The sequence below is a fragment of the Musca domestica genome, unplaced genomic scaffold (genome assembly GCF_030504385.1).
Source record: "Musca domestica strain aabys unplaced genomic scaffold, Musca_domestica.polishedcontigs.V.1.1 33, whole genome shotgun sequence".
In the NCBI taxonomy this organism is placed as follows: Eukaryota; Metazoa; Arthropoda; class Insecta; order Diptera; family Muscidae; genus Musca; species Musca domestica.
Genome location: NW_026712312.1, coordinates 10,106,135 through 10,121,743, shown reverse-complemented (window position 1 = coordinate 10,121,743; position 15,609 = coordinate 10,106,135). Strand labels below are relative to the sequence as shown.

General features: G+C 24.4%; 1 protein-coding gene across 1 annotated transcript in view; it reads right to left on the bottom strand.

Annotated features, from left to right (window-relative positions):
• The window catches only part of LOC101893569 (dynein axonemal heavy chain 10-like), a 129,782-nt gene that overhangs the window by 49,640 nt on the left and 64,533 nt on the right, over positions 1 to 15,609 (bottom strand). The window contains exons 32-33 of the mRNA XM_059125481.1: positions 13,548 to 13,706; positions 10,868 to 10,978 (exon numbers count right to left, since the gene is read on the bottom strand). Coding sequence (XP_058981464.1) covers positions 10,868 to 10,978; positions 13,548 to 13,706 — 270 coding nt within the window. The remainder of the gene's footprint in view (positions 1 to 10,867; positions 10,979 to 13,547; positions 13,707 to 15,609) is intronic.

The window sequence follows — 15,609 nt, the reverse complement described above, 5'->3', positions numbered from 1 at the left end:
TACAGTATAGTATAGAGTAGTATATATAGTATAGTATAGTATAGTATAGTATAGTATAGTATAGTATAGTATAGTATAGTATAGTATAGTATAGTATAGTATAGTATAGTATAGTATAGTATAGTATAGTATAGTATAGTATAGTATAGTATAGTATAGTATAGTATAGTATAGTGTAGTATAGAGTAGTAGAGTATAGTATAGTATAGTATAGTATAGTATAGTATAGTATAGTATAGTATAGTATAGTATAGTATAGTATAGTATAGTATAGTATAGTATAGTATAGTATAGTATAGTATAGTATAGTATAGTATAGTATAGTATAGTATAGTATAGAGTAGTAGAGTATAGTATAGTATAGTATAGTATAGTATAGTATAGTATATAGTATAGTATAGTATAGTATAGTATAGTATAGTATAGTATAGTATAGTGTAGTATAGAGTAGTAGAGTATAGTATAGTATAGTATAGTATAGTATAGATAGTATAGTAGTAGTATAGTATAGTATAGAGTATAGTATAGTATAGTATAGTATAGTATAGTATAGTATAGTATAGTATAGTATAGTATAGTATAGTATAGTATAGTATAGTATAGTATAGTATAGTATAGTATAGTATAGATAGTATAGTATAGTATAGTATAGTATAGTATAGTATAGTATAGTATAGTATAGTAGTATAGTATAGTATAGTATAGTATAGTATAGTATAGTATAGTATAGTAGTATAGTATAGTATAGAGTAGTAGAGTATAGTATAGTATAGTATAGTATAGTATAGTATAGTATAGTTAGATAGTATAGTATAGTATAGTATAGTATAGTATAGTATAGTATAGTATAGTATAGTATAGTATAGTATAGTATAGTATAGTATAGTATAGTATAGTATAGTATAGTATAGTATAGTATAGTATAGTATAGTATAGTATAGTGTAGTATAGAGTAGTGAGTATAGTATAGTATAGTATAGTATAGTATAGTATAGTATAGAGTAGTATAGTATAGTATAGTAGGTATAGTATAGTATAGTATAGTATAGTATAGTATAGTATAGTATAGTATAGTATAGTATAGTATAGTATAGTATAGTATAGTATAGTATAGTATAGTATAGTATAGTATAGTATAGTATAGTATAGTATAGTATAGTATAGTATAGTATAGTATAGTATAGTGTAGTATAGAGTAGTATAGTATAGTATAGTATAGTATAGTATAGTATAGTATAGTATAGAGTAGTATAATATAGTATAGTATAGTATAGTATAGTATAGTATGTATAGTATAGTATAGTATAGTATAGTATAGTATAGTATAGTATAGTATAGTATAGGTAGTATAGAGTAGTAGTATAGTATAGTATAGTATAGTATAGTATAGTATAGTATAGTATAGTATAGTATTAGTATAGAGTATAGAGTATAGTATAGTATAGTATAGTATAGTATAGTATAGTATAGTATAGTATAGTATAGTATAGTATAGTATAGTATAGTATAGTATAGTATAGTATAGTATAGTAAGTATAGTATAGTATAGTATAGTATAGTATAGTATAGTATAGTATAGTATGTATAGTGTAGTATAGTAGTAGTATAGTATAGTATAGTATAGTATAGTATAGTATAGTATAGAATAGTATAGTATAGTATAGTAGTAGTAATATAGTATAGTATAGTATAGTATAGTATAGTATAGTATAGTATAGTATAGTATAGTGTAGTATAGTATAGTATAGTATAGTATAGTATAGTATAGTATAGTATAGTATAGAGTAGTAGAGTAAGTATAGTAGTATAGTATAGTATAGTATAGTATAGTATAGTATAGTATAGTATAGTATAGTATAGTATAGTATAGTATAGTATAGTATAGTATAGTATAGTATAGTATAGTATAGTATAGTATAGTATAGTATAGTATAGTATAGTATAGTATAGTATAGTATAGATAGTATAGTATAGTATAGTATAGTATAGTATAGTATAGTATAGTATAGTATAGTATAGTATAGTATAGTATAGTATAGTATAGTATAGTATAGTATAGTATAGGTAGTATAGTATAGTATAGTATATAGTAGTATAGTATAGTATAGTATAGTATAGTATAGTATAGTATAGTATAGTATAGTATAGTATAGTATAGTATAGTATAGTATAGTATAGTTAGTATAGTATAGTATAGTATAGTATAGTATAGTATAGTATAGTATAGTATAGTATAGTATAGTATAGTATAGTATAGTATAGTATAGTATAGTATAGTATAGTATAGTATAGTATAGTTAGTATAGTATAGTATAGTATAGTATAGTATAGTATAGTATAGTATAGTATAGTATAGTATAGTATAGAGTAGTAGAGTATAGTATAGTATAGTATAGTAGTATAGTATAGTATAGTATAGTATAGTATAGTATAGTATAGTATAGTATAGTATAGTATAGTATAGTATAGTATAGTATAGAGTATAGTATAGTATAGTATAGTATAGTATAGTATAGTATGTATAGTATAGTATAGTATAGTATAGTATAGTATAGTATAGTATAGTGTAGTATAGAGTAGTATAGTATAGTATAGTATAGTATAGTATAGTATAGTATAGTATAGTATAGTATAGTATAGTATAGATAGTATAGTATAGTATAGTATAGTATAGTATAGTATAGTATAGTATAGTATAGTATAGTATAGTATAGTATAGTATAGTATAGTATAGTATAGTATAGTATAGTATAGTATAGTATAGTATAGTATAGTATAGTATAGTAGTAGTAGTAGTATAGTATAGTATAGTATAGTATAGTATAGTATAGTATAGTATAGTATAGTATAGTATAGTATAGTATAGTATAGTATAGTATAGTATAGTATAGTATAGTATAGTATAGTATAGTATAGTATAGTATAGTAGTATAGTATAGTATAGTATAGTATAGTATAGTATAGTATAGTATAGTAGTATAGTATAGTATAGTATAGTATAGTATAGTATAGTATAGTATAGTATAGTATAGTATAGTATAGTATAGTATAGTATAGTATAGTATAGTATAGTATAGTATAGTATAGTATAGTATAGTATAGTATAGTATAGTATAGTATAGTATAGTATAGTATAGTATAGTATAGTATAGTATAGTATAGTATAGTATAGTATAGTATAGTATAGTATAGTATAGTATAGTATAGTATAGTATAGTATAGTATAGTATAGTATAGTATAGTATAGTATAGTATAGTATAGTATAGTATAGTATAGTATAGTATAGTATAGTATAGTATAGTATAGTATAGTATAGTATAGTATAGTATAGTATAGTATAGTATAGTATAGTATAGTATAGTATAGTATAGTATAGTATAGTATAGTATAGTATAGTATAGTATAGTAGTATAGTATAGTATAGTATAGTATAGTATAGTATAGTATAGTATAGTATAGTAGTATAGTATAGTATAGTATAGTATAGTATAGTATAGTATAGTATAGTATAGTATAGTATAGTATAGTATAGTATAGTATAGTGTATAGTATAGAGTAGTATAGTATAGTATAGTATAGTAGATAGTATAGTATAGTATAGTATAGTATAGTATAGTATAGTATAGTATAGTATAGTATAGTATAGTATAGTATATAGTATAGTATAGTATAGTATAGTATAGTATAGTATAGTATAGTATAGTATAGTATAGTATAGTATAGTATAGTATAGTATAGTATAGTATAGTATAGTATAGTATAGTATAGATAGTATAGTATAGTATAGTATAGTATAGTATAGTATAGTATAGTATAGTATAGTATAGTATAGTATAGTATAGTATAGTATAGTATAGTATAGTATAGTATAGTATAGTATAGTATAGTATAGTATAGTATAGTATAGTATAGTATAGGTAGTAGAGTATAGTATAGTATAGTATAGTAGTATAGTATAGTATAGTATAGTATAGTATAGTATAGTATAGTATAGTATAGTATAGTATAGTATAGTATAGTATAGTATAGAGTAGTATAGTATAGTATAGTATAGTATAGTATAGTATAGTATAGTATAGTATAGTATAGTATAGTATAGTATAGTATAGTATAGTATAGTATAGTATAGTATAGTATAGTATAGTATAGAGTAGTATAGTATAGTATAGTATAGTATAGTATAGTATAGTATAGTATAGTATAGTATAGTATAGTATAGTATAGTATAGTATAGTATAGTATAGTATAGTATAGAGTAGTATAGTATAGTATAGTATAGTATAGTATAGTATAGTATAGTATAGTATAGTATAGTATAGTAGTAGTATAGTATAGTATAGTATAGTATAGTATAGTATAGTATAGTATAGTATAGTATAGTATAGTATAGTATAGTATAGTATAGTATAGTATAGTATAGTATAGTATAGTATAGTATAGTATATATAGTATAGTATAGTATAGTATAGTATAGTATAGTATAGTATAGAGTATAGATAGTATAGTATAGTATAGTATAGTATAGTATAGTATAGTATAGTATTATAGTATAGTATAGTATAGTATAGTATAGTATAGTATAGTATAGTATAGTATAGTATAGTATAGTATAGTATAGTATAGTATAGTATAGTATAGTATAGTATAGTATAGTATAGTATAGAGTATAGTATAGTATAGTATAGTATAGTATAGTATAGTATAGTATAGTATAGTATAGAGTAGTATAGTATAGTATAGTATAGTATAGTATAGTATAGTATAGTATAGTATAGTATAGTATAGTATAGTATAGTATAGTATAGTATAGTATAGTATAGTATAGTATAGTATAGTATAGTATAGTATAGTATAGTATAGTATAGTATAGTATAGTATAGTATAGTATAGTATAGTATAGTATAGTATAGTATAGTATAGTATAGTATAGAGTAGTATAGTATAGTATAGTATAGTATAGTATAGTATAGTATAGTATAGTATAGTATAGTATAGTATAGTATAGTATAGTATAGTATAGTATAGTATAGTATAGTATAGTATAGTAGTATAGTATAGTATAGTATAGTATAGTATAGTATAGTGTATAGTATAGTATAGTATAGTATAGTATAGTATAGTATAGTATAGTATAGTATAGTATAGTATAGTATAGTATAGTATAGTATAGTATAGTATAGTATAGTATAGTATAGTATAGTATAGTATAGTATAGTATAGTATAGTATAGTATAGTATAGTATAGTATAGTATAGTATAGTATAGTATAGTATAGTATAGTATAGTATAGTATAGTATAGTATAGTATAGTATAGTATAGTATAGTATAGTATAGTATAGTATAGTATAGTATAGTATAGTATATAGTATAGTATAGTATAGTATATAGTATAGTATAGTATAGTATAGTATAGTATAGTATAGTATAGTATAGTATAGTATAGTATAGTATAGTATAGTATAGTATAGTATAGTATAGTATAGTATAGTATAGTATAGTATAGTATAGTATAGTATAGTATAGTATAGTATAGTATAGTATAGTATAGTATAGTATAGTATAGTATAGTATAGTATAGTATAGTATAGTATAGTATAGTATAGTATAGTATAGTATAGTATAGTATAGTATAGTATAGTATAGTATAGTATAGTATAGTATAGTATAGTATAGTATAGTATAGTATAGTATAGTATAGTATAGTATAGTATAGTATAGTATAGTATAGTATAGTATAGTATAGTATAGTATAGTATATAGTATAGTATAGTATAGTATAGTATAGTATAGTATAGTATAGTATAGTATAGTATAGTATAGTATAGTATAGTATAGTATAGTATAGTATAGTATAGTATAGTATAGTATAGTATAGTATAGTATAGTATAGTATAGTATAGTATAGTATAGTATAGTATAGTATAGTATAGTATAGTATAGTATAGTATAGTATAGTATAGTATAGTATAGTATAGTATAGTATAGTATAGTATAGTATAGTATAGTATAGTATAGTATAGTATAGTAGTATAGTATAGTATATAGTATAGTATAGTATAGTATAGTATAGTATAGTATAGTATAGTATAGTATAGTATAGTATAGTATAGTATAGTATAGTATAGTATAGTATAGTATAGTATAGTATAGTATAGTATAGTATAGTATAGTATAGTATAGTATAGTATAGTATAGTATAGTATAGTATAGTATAGTATAGTATAGTATAGTATAGTATAGTATAGTATAGTATAGTATAGTATAGTATAGTATAGTATAGTATAGTATAGTATAGTATAGTATAGTATAGTATAGTATAGTATAGTATAGTATAGTATAGTATAGTATAGTATAGTATAGTATAGTATAGTATAGTATAGTATAGTATAGTATAGTATAGTATAGTATAGTATAGTATAGTATAGTATAGTATAGTATAGTATAGTATAGTATAGTATAGTATAGTATAGTATAGTATAGTATAGTATAGTATAGTATAGTATAGTATAGTATAGTATAGTATAGTATAGTATAGTATAGTATAGTATAGTATAGTATAGTATAGTATAGTATAGTATAGTATAGTATAGTATAGTATAGTATAGTATAGTATAGTATAGTATAGTATAGTATAGTATAGTATAGTAGTATAGTATAGTATAGTATAGTATAGTATAGTATAGTATAGTATAGTATAGTATAGTATAGTATAGTATAGTATAGTATAGTATAGTATAGTATAGTATAGTATAGTATAGTATAGTATAGTATAGTATAGTATAGTATAGTATAGTATAGTATAGTATAGTATAGTATAGTATAGTATAGTATAGTATAGTATAGTATAGTATAGTATAGTATAGTATAGTATAGTATAGTATAGTATAGTATAGTATAGTATAGTATAGTATAGTATAGTATAGTATAGTATAGTATAGTATAGTAGTATAGTATAGTATAGTATAGTATAGTATAGTATAGTATAGTATAGTATAGTATAGTATAGTATAGTATAGTATAGTATAGTATAGTATAGTATAGTATAGTATAGTATAGTATAGTATATAGTATAGTATAGTATAGTATAGTATAGTATAGTATAGTATAGTATAGTATAGTATAGTATAGTATAGTATAGTATAGTATAGTATAGTATAGTATAGTATAGTATAGTATAGTATAGTATAGTATAGTATAGTATAGTATAGTATAGTATAGTATAGTATAGTATAGTATAGTATAGTATAGTATAGTATAGTATAGTATAGTATAGTATAGTATAGTATAGTATAGTATAGTATAGTATAGTATAGTATAGTATAGTATAGTATAGTATAGTATAGTATAGTATAGTATAGTATAGTATAGTAGTATAGTATAGTATAGTATAGTATAGTATAGTATAGTATATAGTATAGTATAGTATAGTATAGTATAGTATAGTATAGTATAGTATAGTATAGTATAGTATAGTATAGTATAGTATAGTATAGTAGTATAGTATAGTATAGTATAGTATAGTATAGTATAGTATAGTATAGTATAGTATAGTATAGTATAGTATAGTATAGTATAGTATAGTATAGTATAGTATAGTATAGTATAGTATAGTATAGTATAGTATAGTATAGTATAGTATAGTAGTATAGTATAGTATAGTATAGTATATATAGTATAGTATAGTATAGTATAGTATAGTATAGTATAGTATAGTATAGTATAGTATAGTATAGTATAGTATAGTATAGTATAGTATAGTATAGTATAGTATAGTATAGTATAGTATAGTATAGTATAGTATAGTATAGTATAGTATAGTATAGTATAGTATAGTATAGTATAGTATAGTATAGTATAGTATAGTATAGTATAGTATAGTATAGTATAGTATAGTATAGTATAGTATAGTATAGTATAGTATAGTAGTATAGTATAGTATAGTATAGTATAGTATAGTATAGTATAGTATAGTATAGTATAGTATAGTATAGTATAGTATAGTATAGTATAGTATAGTATAGTATAGTATAGTATAGTATAGTATAGTATAGTATAGTATAGTATAGTATAGTATAGTATAGTATAGTATAGTATAGTATAGTATAGTATAGTATAGTATAGTATAGTATAGTATAGTATAGTATAGTATAGTATAGTATAGTATAGTATAGTATAGTATAGTATAGTATAGTATAGTATAGTATAGTATAGTATAGTATAGTATAGTATAGTATAGTATAGTATAGTATAGTATAGTATAGTATAGTATAGTATAGTATAGTATAGTATAGTATAGTATAGTATAGTATAGTATAGTATAGTATAGTAGTATAGTATAGTATAGTATAGTATAGTATAGTATAGTATAGTATAGTATAGTATAGTATAGTATAGTATAGTATAGTATAGTATAGTATAGTATAGTATAGTATAGTATAGTATAGTATAGTATAGTATAGTATAGTATAGTATAGTATAGTATAGTATAGTATAGTATAGTATAGTATAGTATAGTATAGTATAGTATAGTATAGTATATAGTATAGTATAGTATAGTATAGTATAGTATATATAGTATAGTATAGTATAGTATAGTATAGTATAGTATAGTATAGTATAGTATAGTATAGTATAGTATAGTATAGTATAGTATAGTATAGTATAGTATAGTATAGTATAGTATAGTATAGTATAGTATAGTATAGTATAGTATAGTATAGTATAGTATAGTATAGTATAGTATAGTATAGTATAGTATAGTATAGTATAGTATAGTATAGTATAGTATAGTATAGTATAGTATAGTATAGTATAGTATAGTATAGTATAGTATAGTATAGTATAGTATAGTATAGTATAGTATAGTATAGTATAGTATAGTATAGTATAGTATAGTATAGTATAGTATAGTATAGTATAGTATAGTATAGTATAGTATAGTATAGTATAGTATAGTATAGTATAGTATAGTATAGTATAGTATAGTATAGTATAGTATAGTATAGTATAGTATAGTATAGTATAGTATAGTATAGTATAGTATAGTATAGTATAGTATAGTATAGTATAGTATAGTATAGTATAGTATAGTATAGTATAGTATAGTATAGTATAGTATAGTATAGTATAGTATAGTATAGTATAGTATAGTATAGTATAGTATAGTATAGTATAGTATAGTATAGTATAGTATAGTATAGTATAGTATAGTATAGTAGTATATAGTATAGTATAGTATAGTATAGTATAGTATAGTATAGTATAGTATAGTATAGTATAGTATAGTATAGTATAGTATAGTATAGTATAGTATAGTATAGTATAGTATAGTATAGTATAGTATAGTATAGTATAGTATAGTATAGTATAGTATAGTATAGTATAGTAGTATAGTATAGATAGTATAGTATAGTATAGTATAGTATAGTATAGTATAGTATAGTATAGTATAGTATAGAGTAGTATTATAGTATAGTATAGTATAGTATAGTATAGTATAGTATAGTATAGTATAGTATAGTATAGTATAGTATAGTATAGTATAGTATAGTATAGTATAGTATAGTATAGTATAGTATAGTATAGTATAGTAGTATAGTATAGTATAGTAGTATAGTATAGTATAGTATAGTATAGTATAGTATAGTATAGTATAGTATAGTATAGTATAGTATAGTATAGTATAGTATAGTATAGTATAGTATAGTATAGTATAGTATAGTATAGTATAGTATAGTATAGTATAGTATAGTATAGTATAGTATAGTATAGTATAGTATAGTATAGTATAGTATAGTATAGTATAGTATAGTATAGTACAGTATAGTACAGTATAGTACAGTATAGTATAGTATAGTATAGTATAGTATAGTATAGTATAGTATAGTATAGTATAGTATAGTATAGTATAGTATAGTATAGTATAGTATAGTATAGTATAGTACAGTATAGTATAGTATAGTATAGTATAGTATAGTATAGTATAGTATAGTATAGTATAGTATAGTATAGTATAGTATAGTATAGTATAGTATAGTATAGTATAGTATAGTATAGTATAGTATAGTATAGTATAGTATAGTATAGTATAGTATAGTATAGTATAGTATAGTATAGTATAGTATAGTATAGTATAGTATAGTATAGTATAGTATAGTATATAGTATAGTATAGTATAGTATAGTATAGTATAGTATAGTATAGTATAGTATAGTATAGTATAGTATAGTATAGTATAGTATAGTATAGTATAGTATAGTATAGTATAGTATAGTATAGTATAGTATAGTATAGTATAGTATAGTATAGTATAGTATAGTATAGTATAGTATAGTATAGTATAGTATAGTATAGTATAGTATAGTATAGTATAGTATAGTATAGTATAGTATAGTATAGTATAGTATAGTATAGTATAGTATAGTATAGTATAGTATAGTATAGTATAGTATAGTATAGTATAGTATAGTATAGTATAGTATAGTATAGTATAGTATAGTATAGTATAGTATAGTATAGTATAGTATAGTATAGTATAGTAGTATAGTATAGTATAGTATAGTATAGTATAGTATAGTATAGTATAGTATAGTATAGTATAGTATAGTATAGTATAGTATAGTATAGTATAGTATAGTATAGTATAGTATAGTATAGTATAGTATAGTATAGTATAGTATAGTATAGTATAGTATAGTATAGTATAGTATAGTATAGTATAGTATAGTATAGTATAGTATAGTATAGTATAGTATAGTATAGTATAGTATAGTATAGTATAGTATATAGTATAGTATAATTTGGTATAATATAGTATTTCCATATTTTCGCCCGTTATTATGCCCTTAATACATTGTCATACTTACGTCACGTTCAATTGGTTTATTTATCTCTCGAAAAATATTTGAAAACAGGCCATCTAACCAATCACGTGTGTCCGGATCCAGATAACCGTATAACTCAATTACGGAGCATGCCTGCAATTAAATTAAGAAAATTCATTAATTTTTTTGTATTGGCATTCAGGCAAATATAATTTCATTCACACTATTCCATGTGTGTGCACTCTTCAGACTGAATAAAAAACGTTATTAATAAAACAATGAGTTTAACACGTTTCATACATAAAAAAATGAAAATGAATGAAATTTATTCGAATTAATGCGGTGCAAATTAGAATATGTCTTTTAAAACTAAATGTCGACCCCAAGTGTATCTTCTTAATTAATATTTATTCCTCTACATTAAATAAATGCTATGTTTCAAATATAATGCAATATTCTACTATCATATATTTTGATTTGGTTCAATATCTTGTAAAACCAAATATATTTTTTGTGATTCGACATCATTTGTATTAACGTATGTTTAAATTTTGAGATAGCCTTTCAGGAATATAGAAAGTTATAGTTGTTAGGCCTCCGAAAAATTTGAGAGTTTCACTCTTTACTCGAATTCCAGTGGGAGTATAGACTAATGAAAGTATAGACCGCTTATCATCGAAAAAATCGGATCAGCAGATGTTGTCTATGGCGTTTCAGGGGTTTGTGTAAGAATATTGATTTTGAGTAGGGATTCCAAATAAATGAAGAGGAGACAAACAATTTCAATTTTTAGAAATATGAAAAAGACAACAAGAACACCAATGAAGCAATCTCTTAAAATGTGAAAATATCGAGTTGAAGCGATGAGTTTTGTTTTCCAAAATTATTATTTTTATAGAAAAAACTTAAATGTTTTAATATTTATAATCCTCGATAAAAGCAGCGGTGCTCAAAACCGTGTTCTAGAACAAGAAGAGAAAAAAGAGATAATTTAAGAGAAAATTAAAATTCTGTTTGTCTTTATATTTTACGGTTCTATTTAATTGTTTTTAAACACGAACGTTTGCCAAAATATTTTATAAAGCAAATAGATAAAAAATATTTGTATAAATAATGACTTAACACTGTTTTGTTCTTGATTTAAATAAGCAAAGAGAAATTTGACTGAAAAGAGATATTTCTTCTTGAGCACCGCTGATAAAAGTAAAAGATATTGCCTTACTGACTAAATACATTCATTCTTCTCCTCAATATTGAACTAATATAACTGCATTTATTTCAAAGGCCAATTCCTGTATTATGTAATTTAAGAAAAGGTGTGAGCTGCCTGAAAGTGTCAGTGATTCTTGTGGAAGAGGTGAAATATATAAAATCGATTGGTGCTTCTATATAAAAAGCTATTTGCAACAGTTAACCTCTATAGTCAGTTATTTTAAAGGCATAGAAATGTTACTCAAAATAATCTGGCCTTTTCTTGTTTTAATTATATTTTTAAAATGGTTTTAACATTTGTTAATTACAGAAATAACAAAAAAACTGTGGGTGTGTCGCGAATTTTAACTCTGTGCGATTTATTTGAATCATTAATGATTTCATTTTAATGTCAATCTAGTCATCAATTATTTAAAATTTACATTGACATTTCCTCCGGACAGCTAATTTGTGAAGAGTATCATTATGATCTAAATTAAATTGAGATAATAAACAATTAATGTCATCCAGGCCACAGACTGACGAAAAAAATAAATATAAATAAAAGACAGAGTAGTTTACGCAGGATCGAAATATAGTTTCCAGGATGATTATCGATAGTTCAAGGATTTGTTTTACAATTTACATGGACACTGATTATTAGTCAGTCGCCTATCAGCTCAATTTTAAGTGTATACAGGGTGAGATGAAAAGACTGTAACCAACTTCAGACTGCTGTCATTTTTAAGGCACTCGTCCGACAAGCGTGATAGTGTGATTTCTTTATATTTGGCCGTTCGTGACAATTCTAACAAATCTAAACTTATTCTAAAAGTTGATGCTATTTCCTACTTTTTTTGCTTTCATTCAATAAAATTTAAAAAAAAAAAATTAAAAATTATGGCGTTTGACTTTGTTGCAGCCTTTTTATCTCACCCTCTATATATACATTATTTTGGGACACATGGAATCTATTGGGAGTGACAAGTAGGAAGAGATAAACAAACCCACCAAAGTAGGAAAACTTAATGTATATGCCCAGTACGTAATTAGTTGTTAAGTTTTCGAATATCAATGAACATTTAAATGTAGGAGGTTTGTTCAAAGAATTTTGAATTTAAGCGGGCGCGTCCATTTTACTGTTTTGTGAAGGTTAGCCATTTAGTTAATTTGTTAATTTTTGAAAACTGTTTTTGTTTTTTCGAAAATGGATCAAACATAAAAGTTTCTCCGAAATGTAGAAATGGTACATTTTATGAATACTCCCTGTGACATAGCTTTGTGAAAGTCAGCATCTATCGGCTGTACAATATTTCTTAGTATCGAGAGATGATTACTTTAAAACAGGTGAAATGTATACACCCACAAATAAATAAACATAATCTGGAGAAAAAGAAAATTTGCAATACTTTTTGAACAAACCTCGTACAAACTACCCCAGCTGCAATGAAAACCAACTATTTTTTTAAGAAACACAAATAAAGGAAGCTGAAAAGATATTATCTTACCTCGTGGCATGATTGCTACTTACCTTTGGGTTAAGCGTAATGCATTTTGTTGGCAGACCCATATAGGTCTGAGCCTTAATTAGGGTATTTATGACAACCGTTTTGCCGCCACCTGTTGGCCCAACAATCATGGTTGAGTGTCGGGTCATCATTGTTTCGTACATTTGCACAACTTTATCCTCCTGTCGGTTTTGGTAATGCGGTGCGACATGCAGGTGGGGGAAAAAAGACGAAAAGGAATCATTAGAGCCAAGAAAAAGTGTTAGTAGCAAAAGTGAACCATGGAGTGGCATTAAAAGGAAATTTGTAAAAAAAACACTCATTGGTCGATAAGTCAAAACATAGGATAGGGATGAGTGTGTGTGTGTGTGTAACATCATCCTGCATCGCCCAATTGTCAGTTCTCGGCTGGTGGTGTCTGCCTTCTGCTTCCTCTTCACTAATTGCAAGTGTTATCTAGCATAACTAAAGCAATTAACATAAAAGGATATGGGATGACAATTACGGCAGTGGCTAAATGACGTCGAAGGCGAAGGCAAAAAGGTTACAATGGCCAAAGCATCAAGTACCAGAGGACTTTGTGTGCCTTGTCTCTGCTGATGTTTGGTCTCACACAAAAACAGAACAGGAAACACTTTAATCGATCAGAACTACTTTGAAGTGAAAATCTTACATTAAAAATTGGACATTGAAAGACTGCAAAAGGAAAAGCGGTAGCATTCTGTTTTTTTTCTGCAGGTAAAAATACATACACACGCAAATATATGAGATAATCCATGAATTGGGATTTATAAACATTTGTTTGGTCAGCAGGAATCGTGCAGGATCGAGTATATAATACGATGCATGATGTTTACAAAGTCTTTTAACAAATTTATTCAACGCTTTACAGATTCGAATGCTCTTAGAACAGTTTCCGTTTTCTGTCCATCTTTATATAAGCTGTGAACAGAAGTGTTCACCATAGAATCTGTAAAGTTTCAGAAAAAACTAATCCAAAATTAATTGTTTTTTTTTTTTTCAAAATAATTGCAAGGAAGAATGTAAAAATGAGGGAGGTACTTATGAAGTCATTTGAGGAGAGAGTATTTTGCATACAAAAATGAGAACATCTGGATTGAGAGAAAGAATCGTAATTTGATTGGTGGCTCGAATACCATTCCTGTCTCGTTGTTAAAATTAGCAGTATTCTCGGACATCTTTTAAACCAAACTAACATAATCAGATCAGCTAAGAGCAAATCTTTGAAAATGAACAAGGCATCAAAAATAAGATCTGATACTTAGGAATCGAACAAACCACGTCCTTGGTTTATAGCACGAGCGAGGTATACAATACGAGCCTGATGTGCGGCGACTCCACTGCAAACAATTAAAACACCCACACAGTGAGGAGAGTGGAAAAAACCCAAAATCCTATGGACATCCAGATGAGGATAAAAACAGGTGAGCAAGAATCAGTTTGTTTGCCATGTTCACATGTCTGTTCATATAGCAATGGGCAAAGTTCATACGTTTCATTCATACGTAATTTAAGATTCTTAAAAAATTTGACCTTTTTTGGTTGATGAAGGGGGTTTCACAAATTCGGAAATTAATTGTATATTTTGTGAGAGATATTTCTTATTATAATGTAAACAATTTGAGGCAGTTTTATACCCCCTCGTGTGTAACACCTCGAAATATACATTTTAGACCCCACAAAGAATATATATTCTTGATCAGAATAAAATTCTATGTCGATTTAGCGATGTCCGGCCGTCTATCCGTCTGTGGAAATCACTCTAGCTTCCGAACGTATTGAAGTAGATTAATAAAATTTTACTCAAATGTATGTTATGTCTTTGGGACTTTTGGTGTTGAAAATGGGTCATGTAGGTCCACGTTTTGGTATAGCCCCCATATAACGGTACCTCCCGATATTTGGTATTTTAATGATTTTAGCGACATTATTTACCGGAATTGTTTCAGTTTTGGTATTTGAAGTTCGAAATGGATACTACAGCCTAAGACTGAAAATTGTCTGTGCAGGTCCACGTCTTCGTATACCCCTAATATAACGGTACCTCCCGATATCCGGTATTTT